At 40.6% G+C, this 12,652-nt stretch overlaps 1 protein-coding gene across 7 annotated transcripts in view; it reads right to left on the bottom strand.

The window, feature by feature from the left end:
* Positions 1-498: 498 nt before the first annotated feature.
* The window catches only part of wwc3 (WWC family member 3), a 57,050-nt gene continuing 44,896 nt past the window's right edge, over positions 499-12,652 (bottom strand). For all 7 annotated transcript variants that reach the window (XM_042056497.1, XM_042056495.1, XM_042056496.1 and 4 more), the window contains 2 exons: positions 3,712-3,839; positions 499-1,250 (listed from right to left, as the gene is read on the bottom strand). In XM_042056497.1, coding sequence (XP_041912431.1) covers positions 1,184-1,250; positions 3,712-3,839 — 195 coding nt within the window. In that variant the 3' untranslated portion in view covers positions 499-1,183. The remainder of the gene's footprint in view (positions 1,251-3,711; positions 3,840-12,652) is intronic.

The raw sequence follows: 12,652 nt of genomic DNA, 5'->3' as shown, positions 1-12,652 counted from the left end.
TGTAAACATGTATGTGCGTGTGTGCCATCACAGGAGCATCAAGAAACCTGAAGCTCAGGTCTTAATGAATCATATTTTGGGTACAAGAGAGCAGGACAGAATCATCCGATGAAAGTGCTCGTGATCTCGGGTTTCCCCCAGGTTACACGTGTTGTTGTTGTTGTTGTTGTTGTTGTTGTTATTTCATCAAATCAATCAGAGGTAGGGGAGAGTGGGGCAAGTTGCCATGAGGGCAAGTTCTTCTCACACTGTTGAGTCCTCCAAAACTATCTGAAAACTCAAGTAGCTATATTGTGTGCCTCTCCACCTATCAACATATTGGCTTCATTTACTCAACCTAAATTGAGGTGAGCAGATTTATCCACTTCCTCCTTTCAAACTAAAACTATGGCATACAAAATGTGATGCAAATAAAACTTTTCATATTGTTTGTAGGCACTATAAAAACAAAACCCTCGCTCTAGCTCTCCCTTACAAACAACAAAACACAAACAAAAATTAATATTAATAATTTTAATATAATAACAGCACAGAAGACAATGACAACTGTAATAAAAGTGGATTAAAAAAGTGACATTTTATGCAAATAACTTTAAAGAGTCAGGTAACAGAAACAAAATCAGCCGGAAGGTTCATTCTACTGTACGTCAACACTGAAGTGCTATTTGTCTTAAGCTTTATAAAATACACCTACAAGCGCGTAGCATTTTTATTTCCTTCAAGGAAAAGTACTATAAAATAAGTTACAGTACAGTGAATTAGTCTAAACTGACTTTGTTCCCGTCTTCCAGCCTTACGAAAGCAAAACAAAAAAAGGAGATTCATTTGGGGTAAATCGTTAAATCGTACAGATGTAAAAAGATTTGTTTTCCTCTTATAAAATAAGTAGACCCACTTTTTCCCTCTCAAAAATACATGTCAATAATTACAAAAATGTGTGTGTGAATGCGTGTCTGTGTTAGTTACTACCCACCCACACACTCTCACACACAAACACTCCTTTTGGTAAAGCTCTTTTGTTCACTTTGTATTCCATCTTTAGATTTCAATCTGCAGAAATAACTACAATTTGTTCTTATGACTTCATGGGCTTTTTGAATACAAATACACAAAATAAGGAACAGAGAACAAAATAAAATAGACAGATACTTCATATTAGATCATGTAGTGTAGAGTCTTGCACTCATACGTCGTCTGCTGGCAGAGGAGGTATGTTGAATCTTGGTCTAGTGAAGAATGCCATCTTCTCTCTGTAAGCACAAAGGACAGTCAGTCCAGCACAGCACAGTGCAACACAACACAGCACAGCATTTTTACCAGAAGTCTGTTCAGACAGTACTTCAAATGAGAACACCAGCCCAGTACCGTATTTTCCGGACTATAAGTCACACTTTTTTTCAAAGTTTGGCTGGTCCTGCGACTTATAGTCAGGTGCAACTTATATATGAAAAAATATATAATTGAACATGTTTTTAAATGTTAATTCATATTAACTGACATGAACCCTACATGAAGCATTACCGTCTACAGCCGCGAGAGAGCACCGACAAGTCACCCCGGGATAATGTGTTAAATATTGTTATGTAAATGCAAAAGTTCTGCACACTTTCAGTCAGAGATTATGCCTGAAACACGCGTGCACCATCAAATACCCCCCAGATTTCAATGGACATCAGTCCCGACATTTATATAATAATATAATCAAACTGTACAAACGTAAATTAAATTCCAAACCAAACCGAACATTTTCTGCTTTTGATAGCCTACCGGTATGCCGCTCCAAACGAAACGCATGTCTCACAATAAAACACACCACATAAGAAATAAAGGCCTGCCTCGAATACAAGTTTGCCACAAATAAAGGTGCTGTGCTTTGCACAGCCTAAGTAAATAAAATACCCCAGCCATAATTTGAGGATTTAGGATGGTCTGTCTCCTAAACATTCTTCACCCATTATCCAGACATGCATGAAAACATTTGAAAACAAAACTCACAGCCATAGGTTATTTTGAAAATGATGACTTTCTCTTCTGCATTGTCATAACCGTTAAAACGAGGCATATGACGAGGCATTGCAACAACAGAGATACACTGTAAGGTTGGCTGCAAAGATTAATAGGCAGACTGTTACGATTGACTGACACACGCGTGCACACATATTATCAAAGTCATACGATAATGCAGGGCGCTTTAGGCTATAGTCTTTCTACATGGGTTTAGTTAATGATCGGGCAATAATAAGACCACACTTTAATAGTGATTGGTGTAAACCGGGACATTGTAGTCTCCTGACAGGCTTTTGTCGGGACATGCAACTCAAAATCGGGACTGTCTCGGTTAAACCAGGACGTCTGGTCACATTCTGTGTGAGTTGAATAACTTGCCTTTTCATATTAAATGTGCATACTGGTTAAGAAAGACATGTGTCTAAAATAAGGGTAGCTTCCTTAGTATGAGTCATTGAAAGTTTGCACATTGTTTTAAAACGCACATCTTTTTCTCTCTCTCTAATTCTCGGAGGTAGCCATCGCCCAAAAATGCTTGATTGCACTGCATTCTCCACATTTCTAGCTACATTTTCATGTACCAAATCAGGATTGTTGTTCAGTGAATCTCTTGTAAATTGCTTTACAATTACCCAGGGCTCCGAACTGGTTCAAGGAACGAAAACCGAAAACGAACAGAATTTTACGAGGAACGGGAACGGAAACGAAAACCAAACGTTCTTCAACTGTTCCGGAACAGAAACGTTATTCTGAAATCCCCAAAACCGGTTAATAACGTTTTTTTTTTGTTCTCTATATAGCCTATACAATTTCACAAAAGCATAGCCTATTTCATGAAAAAAAAAAAAAAAAAAAACTATTTCCGGTTTGGCGTTCACTTCGCCGCCCGCTATGTGTATATTTTGTCTTGCTGTTGTAATGTAGCCTAGGCCGTATGCCATTTCAGTTGGGATCTTAAAAAGGCCTAGGCCAGCTCGCACAGTGAAATTGAATTGGAAATTATGTTTGTAATGTAGGCCTGTGAAGATAATATATTGTGCCTGCCCAGGCCTTATGTCGTTTCAAAGTCAGTATTTTAAATGTTGAATTAAAAAGTTGGAGAGACTTGGGTATTTGTCAGCAACATAGACAATACAACAATTCGCTTATGGCGGGGTTAGAAATTATTGAGCGAGCTTCTATATCTGAAGATCTCCATGGAATATGGATAAAACTTACAACCAGGCTCTCTCGCGGCTGTAGACGTAATGTTTCATGTAGGGTTCATGTCAGTTAATATTAACATTTAAAAACATGTTCAATTATATATTTTTTTCATATATAAGTTGCACCTGACTATAAGTCGCAGGACCAGCCAAACTATGAAAAAAAGTGCGACTTATAGTCCAGAAAATACGGTAACTAAATTGGATTGAACTTTGTGAGTATACTGCCAGGAACGACTCGAGGCACTGGAACATCGTGATTTTAACAGGGAGGCTAAAATAGGTGCGTAACTGTGTTCCGTTCGCGTTGCGTCTGCTGCAACAACTAGCTTCCACTATATTCAGTGGAACTGGCTACACCAGATGTGATAGCGCCGTGTACGTTGGAAAAAATAGACCAGTCTTTTAAAACTATTTTTGTGCATCGTGAACGGAGAGCTTCAGGTGTAGCCTCCCTGTAAGAAAGTGTCAGCAAAGGCGATTGACAGGCCTGGGTTACCTGAACGTTTGAACAGGCAAGGGCTCCTTCTGGCTCTGGCCCCGCATCTGCAGCACCTCTTTGGAGGCCTTCCTCAGTCGCCGGTCAGCCGCCTCCTCCTGTCGTTGCTCCTGCCGGCTTTGCTTGGCCTAGGGTGAAAGGTCAAAGGTGAGAAGTTAACATCACAGAAACCTTTAGACCCAGAAATATATATATATATATATATATATATATATATATATATATATATATATATATATATATATATCTTTCAATGTGCCAACATCAGCACGCAACATAAATCTGAATCTGAGTCTCAATCCACTCAATGACTGAGGATTTAAGGTCTTAGAATAATGTGGTAGATGGCTCCCAACTATTACATTTAATACGCTTAAACATCCATAGTCCAGAAATCTCTCCAGTTCAGGCTAGTTCTGTCCAGGGGACCTTTTCTTAGAATTTTGCCAATTCATCCATTTTGCTTGCTTTTCTTGAGAAGCAACTGTTGCATGTCTAAATTCCTCTTCCTGTACAGCCTGAGGATACTCCGTGTTGGAATCTCTCCCATCACACCGAGATGAAAAGTTTTGGGATGCCATCATCTATTGTGTGTATATGGAAAATCTAGAATGGGACAAATCTGTCATCACTGACCAGGGCCAGGGGTTTGCAAACTTTTCCAACCTGGGCCCCCACAAACAGTCCTACAATGCATGAAGGCCCCCTTAACCCTGTTTTCTGCCGCCCCCACCAAATCTAGGTGGTTTGATAGATATGTAATAGTGCCTACTACTATACGGTATGGTGTGCACTGTGCACTTCTGACTCCTCCCCAGTTTTCCCACATTTCTGCTATCTCACTCTTCCTCTATTCCATTATTATTGTCGTCCTTCTGTAGGCTACTTGGAATGAGTTCAATGTCATGTGAAACAATGTTAAATATTTTCAAAGCTGTTAATTTATCTGCTCAATTTTGCCCACATACACACACACACACACACACACACACACACTGGATGTACACTGCATAAATAGTGCAAATAACTCAAGTCGTTATATTATATTTGCCGAGGTTTCTTTATTTGGGAAAGTGAAATACGCATTTTACTCTCAAGTTAAACTTGTGCTTGTCTGTGCCAAGGCTAGGCCTATGCATTGGTGTTGTGTTGTGGCTATTGTAAGAATGTGAAATTATTATAATTTAACTAACAACCAGTCTGTGCCATCATCTTTTTCATCCACTGTTACACTTGCAAAAAAGGCATTCTATCAGAGCAAGATTGACAAAAAACTTTTTTCCACTTTCAAGTCTCTTCTCAATTCTCCACCAACATCAGCTACTTCACTGTCAGCAGATGACTTTGCAACATTTTTCATTGAAAAAGTTGCTAAAATAGGTGCTCAGTTTGATGAACCTATAAGGCGGGCTTTGCCTTGTGTTGGCATGATGACGTTGGACTCTTGCTCTCCTCTTGATGAGGAAACGGTCTCTCAACTGCTTCAGCGAAGTCGTCCAACAACGTGCCCTTTGGATCCTGTCCCATCTACTCTTCTAGTCTATCGCACCTGCTGTTCTACCAGCAGTCACACATGTGTTGAACACTTCACTCAGTTCTTGAATAGGCAAGGGTTACACCTTTGCTAAAGCAAAGTACACTTAATTCAACTGATGTGAAGAACTACAGACCCGTCTCCCTTCTTTCTTTCTTGTCAAAGGTTTTGGAGAAAGTGGTCTTCAAGCAAGTATATGACTTCCAAAAGTGAAAGATCAAAGTCACCGCACACTGATCACTATTAACATAGATTTTTTATTTGGAGTGAACGATGCATTTCGCTAAGCACTTCATCAGGTTCACTCTGCACCAAATATGTGACTTCCTTTATCAGAATAACCTACTAGACCCTATGCAGTCTGGTTTCAAGGTGGTCTACACTATCTGAACTGGGAATTTCTGAGAAAGCTCTTGACTGGTTTGAATCTTACCTTAAAGGGCATTATTTTAGTGTGTCTTGGCAGGGACAGGTATCAAAGTCTCATGACCTCATCACTTTTTTTATTTACACCACTTCCTTGGGTGAGACCATTCTCTCCCATGGATTTGACTATCATTGCTATGCGGACGACACTCAACTTTACCCATCTTTCCCACCTGAAGACTCCCATCGGATTTCTGCATGTCTTAAGGATATTTCATCCTGGATGAAAAATCACCACCTTCAGCTTAATCTCTCAAAAACTGAGCATGTAGCCTTAATTGCAAAATCATGTCGGTTTATCCTTTACAACATTAGGAAGATCAGACCAGCTATCTTAATTGAGGCACCATTGAGAGCATCCTCTCCAGCTGTATCGCTGTGTGGGGCGGAAGCTGCACTGAATTCAACAGGAAAGCCCTGCAGCGCATAGTGAACACAGCTGGAAGGATTATTGGTGCTTCACTCCCCTCCCTGAAGGACATTTACACCACCCACCTCACCCGCAAGGCGACCAAAATTGTGAGTGATGCAAGTCACCCCGCTCACAATCTGTTTGATCCACTGCCCTCTGGGAAGAGGTACAGAAGCCTGCGCTCCCGCACTACCAGACTCACCAACAGCTTCATACACCAAGCTGTAAGGATGCTGAACTCTCTCCCTCCTCTCCCCCCTCCACCCTCAGCTACATAACATCCTGGACATTGGACCCAAAATGGCCGCCTGCACTACTCCACTTGCACACTTGTACACTTTACAACTTGGTGTTGTTGTCCTGAAAACACAACACTTCTGCTGCTCTTACATAACTTGCACCACTATGCCACTTTCTTTCTTACTTAGGTCAAACAGAACTACCCAAGCCTTTTATTGGCCTGACTTTGCACTAGTATTTTATTGACTGTCTATGCACAATTTCAACCAAATTTTGCTGCTCTTATTTTTTCATTATTATATGTGCCCTCTTATTTACTTATTTACTTACTTTTTTGTTTACTTGAATGTTATGTTTGTCTGTGGACCTAAATTGGCAAAATATGTCTTGTCTTCACCGTGGGATAGTGAGAAACGTAATTTCGATCTCTTTGTATGTCTGGAACATGTGAAGAAATTGACAATAAAGCTGACTTTGACTTTGACTTTGACTTAATTCAATGATCTAGATGTGGTCTTCTGATGAACGTCTGTTGTGTCGACCAGTCATAAACACTAGGTTAAATTCAAGACTATTTTCCTGTTTTTTTGTTGATGGAATGAGTTGCCCAGTGCTCTCTTTTACTGTGATAGTTTTCGGTCTTTCAAGAGGGATCTAAAGGCATATCTGTTCAACATGCACTTAGCTTATTAAGTGTAATTTGTTATGGTTTGTATATTATAGTATTTATTCATTTTCTTTAGGCTATTGAATTGACATTGTTGTTTATTATTGCTATTCTCCTTAATGTAGTCTTACCAACTTTTTAATTGTTTACTGTTAAAGTTAACTTTTTATTGTTGTTATTTGTATGTCGCTTTGGACAAAAGCGTCTGCTAAATACCATAACCATAATATAACAAGAGGCTTTTACAAAATAGGCGAAGAAGACAGAACAAACTAATATTATTTAATTTTGCGTGTGAGCTGTCGCACCCACCTTGCAACGTGTTCAGGCCCGGCAGTTTCAGAATCATTGTTATACTACAGTCAAATGTCAATGCTGTGTTGATACCTGTGTGAGTGTTTTTATACTATCAGTGTTTCTCAATGTTACAGTATGTCCTGGTGTGTTGTGTTGTGTCCTGTTCTGTGTCTGTGTGTGACCTGTGTTGCAGGGGGTCCTGGTGGTGGTGACGCACTAATTTTCAAAATTTGTATCAAAAGTAAACTTCTTTTCACTTCACAACATATTTGCCACCTCAGGCAAATATAACATACAGGCATATAATGGACTGAAATATAATAAATGTGACGGGTTATTTGACGAGGTGGTAAATTTCATGATAAATTGGCTCTAGTTATCTAAAAACAGTCAAGTTACTGACATACCTGCCTTCAATTAGAAATGCAATTTGCTTAGCGATGATAGGGTCCTGTCTAATTTGCATGACAGGGTGGTTAGATTAAGCTTGACGGATAGTTTTTGACTCATAGTTTTGAAAAACAAATAAACAATGTAAAAGAATGTCAAAATGTTTCTGCTTATTTGCTTGGGTACTCTACAGGCTGGCATTATTATAACCGCTGCGCAGTGAAGTATTTTTGTGTCAACGATTCCCGGGACACTGAAAGACCGGGGTGCACGAAACTTGTTGGGCATGTAGCCCCACAAGGATGACACGGAAGATAGATGGCCGAACACAGTTTTCTGTGAATATCACGAGAACTGAAAGTTTTGTGGAATTCGGTTCATAGGGGACCATACAATAAATTAGTATAAGTAATCTAAGTAATTTAGTGACCGTACACTACGCACACACACTCATGAACACACACATAAAGATACATGCACACACATGCAGGCACACACACACACACACACAGAGGCACGCACGCACACAAGCACACACACACGCACGCACAAACACACCCACATGCACAAACACACCCACATGCACACACACACAGGCAAGCAGGCACGCACGCAGACACACTCATAAACACACCCCATTACTCCCACTCACAAGTGAACACACACACACACACACACACACACACACACACCATTAACCCCACCCCCCCCCCCACACACACACACACACACACACACACTCACAAGCGAAAACACACACAGATCCACACATATACACACTAATTTACATAGGCTACACAAAAGTTGCAAGATGGAGTAGGAGATGGAGACAAACTGACAAGTGTGATTTATTTTTGCGGAGAGAAGCCTACAGAACTCCACATGGCACTTTTCAAATACATTTTAATTGAGATGTTTCACATTTTTTTAATTGAGATGTTTTTGAAACTACCACACTAGCCTTCGGCAGCAGGTTAGGTGTGGTGCACTGATCACATTTAGTGACTGTACACTACGCATGCACACACACACACACACACACTCATAAACACACACATAAAGATATATACACACACATGCAGGCACACACACACACACACACACACACATAGCACAGACACATAAACACACAGTAGACATGTAGGCATACGTATGCACACAGGCACATGCACACACAGAGACACTAGGGCTGAACGAGTTATTGCATTTGCGATAATATCGCGATATAATGAAACGCGATTTTCAAACCGCAAAAGATTACGCTTCGTAATATCTGACGTCACCAAAACGCATTTACACGATTTATACTTGCGCTTGCCGACACGCCACCGATTCTTCACACCGACCACTGAAGAAGCAAAAAACGTAAACAAGAGGACCAGCTAACAGTGTCAAGAAAGGTCTGATCAGTAGAGCTACTTTGGTTAAAAAAAATAAACCTCTTCATTACCTATTGCTTGAACCTGCCATGTCCCTGGTTCTAGTTCATAATTCCCCTGTGCTGCTACTCTGGCTGGTAACTTCGTTCACTTGTCCAGCTGACGATTAAAACTCCACGACTGTTTAGGCTGCACAGCAGCCATTCACCTGTGCACTGGGGACTTTGTTTACTGGAGTACAGTGACAGTGTGGTCATTTGCGATATCCAAGGGGGTTGGCGGCGCAAACATTTCATCTCACAGGTAATAGCATAATGTTATCCGCAAGTAGTTGACACAGCTAACCACCAAATAAAAAACCCAGCTGTTCCAACATTAGCTTACCAGCTAAGGCTCTAGGCTACATACATGCTGCTAACTGCTGATAACTTTGCCTGTTTAAAGAGTTTTGTCGTGATTGGCTTTGTTGTGATATGAACAAACTAGTTAATTTGCGCTGCGGTGTTGATGATGCTAACCTTTAGTTAACACCGAGCGGAACGGTCATTCGGCCGCATTTATTTGCGCTGCAACAATCTACAGTAGTCTGTTCCGATTCACGTGGAAGTAGCCTACAAAGGAGAGGAGCGGTTCTGTCTGTGTGTGTGCGCGCGCGCGCGCACGTGTATGGAGAGCACAGGACAAGGAGAAGCCTTGTCAGTGCCACTGCACGTAGACCTAGCTGTTAACTAACGAAAGAAGATCATATCTACATGAAATAAACACAAAATAGAAACGTATAAGAATCATTTAATGTTTACAAGGCTGGAAGTTCAACAAATATAGGTCTACTAATGTGATTAAAATAGTTAAATAAAAATGATTTAATTCATCAATCTTATTCAATGACCTAATGCCATCATAACATAGGCCTGGGCTCCAGGAAAGAAAAGTTTATGTTTAACTTATCTAATTTTGTGTTGGAATAATATATTGCTTGTCTTTGTTGAATAAGACAGAAGATAAAGAGCTTAAAAATAATCGCATATCGCATCGCAATATTGGTGAGAAAAATCGCAATTAGATTTTTTTCCAAAATTGTTCACCCCTAAGAGACACGCACGCACACAAGCACACACACAAACATAAACATGCACATGTGCGCAAACACACCCACATGCACACACACACAGGCAAGCAGGCACACACATAAACACACCCCATTACCCCCACACACCCACTCACAAGCAAACACACACACGCACAGACACATAAAACACACACACGCGCACACACACACACCCCATTAACACCCCCCACCCACCCCCCACACACACACACACACACACATTCACAAGCGAAAACACAGACACACACAGAGAAGCACACACATACACAAAAGCAAACACACACATGCACACACTAATTTATATAGGCTACACAAAAGTTGCAAGATGGAGCAGGAGATGGAGACAAATTGACAAGTGTGATTTATTTTTGCAGAGAGAAGCCTACAGAACTCCACATGGCGCTTTTCAAATACATTTTAATTGCGATGTTTTGGAAACTGCCACACTAGCCTTCGGCAGCAGGTTAGGTGTGGTGCACTGAAGACAGCAGCCTCAGGTGCTGTAATTAGCCAAGAATCCCATCATGAGGCCATCTGAACACCTATACCAGTTGTGAGATGCACGGCAACGAAGACATATTGCCTATACCTGCATCCATATGTCAGTGTGTGTATGGTGAAGACACATTGCCTATACCTCCACCTGTGTGTGTGTGTGTGTGTGTTGAGAATTTACATCTAGCTCGCCAGCTGTCTATTTTGCCAAACACATTCCGAACAAAAATACATAGATTACTTTATTGCCATGTCAACGTACTGTTGAGCGCATAGCATTTTTTCCCCCCAATATGTTTTTTTCCAAGTAGTATAGTACAAAGGGACAAAGATTATGAGTAAAAAAAATACAGCAATATGAAAAAAAGAGGAAAGAAAGATAGAGAGAGAGAGAGAGAGAGAGAGAGAGAGAGAGAGAGACAAAATGCCGTAGGACTATTACTCAAGACAATGAAATGTACTGTTGCATCACTGGTACTCTAACTTAAAACAGAATTTATTAAAGAAGAGGCAAGTGGCCTATTGTGAATCTCACAAATGTTCAAGGTCTCCATCAAATTGAGCAAGATGATCTAAGATTGGCTGCCAAATCTTTTATGACTGTCCGTCATGCCATATCGGATTTTCTCCGTATGTAATACAGAGGTAAGTTCTGTTAGCCACGTCTTGAAGAGTGACACTGCCTCTGACTTCCAAAGCTCAGTCTCTTTGCAATTAAAGGATAATTCCGGTATTTAGCACTTTGAGTCCCTTTTCTGGTTTGTTTTGGATGAACTAGAGTAGTGGACACCGAAATTTTGACGATGGGTCCTGCCTCGACTTTCTGACTCGTTTTGAATCACCTTTGACTGTTTCAGATATGTCCAGAAGAGATGGGTTAAGGAACTGTCAGCTGACTTACATCGATAACACAAAGGGGAAACCGTATATATTGGATGTAGATTAGTTTTTGAATAATGAAGTCTATGTTTGACCTTAAACTGGATTAAGTGATGTCTGGCATTAATAGAACAATATTGGATTCTACTGAAGAAGTGTATTGATGGAAGGGAAAACTTGTCTTTTAGCTGAGTAAATGAGGGAAAATGTTTGTCAATGTACAGATCTTTTAAAACTGCTATGCCTTTTAGCCTCCAACTTTAAAAAGTTGCATCTGAGAGTGAAGGGGAAAATGCATGGTTATGACACGCATAGATCTTGAATTTCCTCTATCTAGATAGATAGATAGATAGATTCTTATCTTCTTCTTAATTTGCTGCCACATTTTCAAACAATTGAGAACTATTTGGTTATTCACTTTTGTCTTTACAGGCAGTCAAGGCGTTGAGATAAGAAGAGCTGGGAATGAACTGTCTCTGACATCTTTCTTTTCAATGGCCACCCACGCAGTGGTGTTTGTTGACATTTCCAGGCTATAGCCTTCACGCCAATAGGCAAGAGCTCGAAGATTTGCTGCCCAGTAGTAATGTTGAAAGCCTGGTAACCCAAATCCACCCTTCTCTCTGGGTTTTTTGTAAATATGTTTGATATTCTATGAGCTTTAAAACCCCAGATAAAAAGGCATGATTATTGAGTCTTGTAGTTTAAAGAATGACTTTTTAGGAAAATAGGATGGTTTTGAAAGAGGTATAGGAATCTGGGCAGCCGTGGCCTACTGGTTAGACTTGTAACCGGAGGGTTGCCGGTTCAAACCCCGACCAGTGGAGCGGCTGAAGTGCCTTTGAGCAAGGCACCTAACCCCTCACTGCTCCCCGAGCGCCGCTGTTGTAGCAGGCAGCTCACTGCACCGGGATTAGTGTGTGTTTCACCTCACTGTGTGTTGAGTGTGTTTCACTAATTCACGGATTGGGATAAATGCAGAGACCAAATTTCCCTCACGGGATCAAGAGAGTATATACTTATGAATCTTACTTATACTTATGAATCTTGCCAGTGATAGCATTTGTACGACCCACCATAGAAAGTGGGAGCGTGCGTCAGTTGCAGTTTAAAA

This window comes from Alosa sapidissima, chromosome 12 (genome assembly GCF_018492685.1).
Source record: "Alosa sapidissima isolate fAloSap1 chromosome 12, fAloSap1.pri, whole genome shotgun sequence".
Lineage (NCBI taxonomy): Eukaryota > Metazoa > Chordata > Actinopteri > Clupeiformes > Clupeidae > Alosa > Alosa sapidissima.
This window is presented reverse-complemented; position numbering and strand designations above follow the sequence as displayed.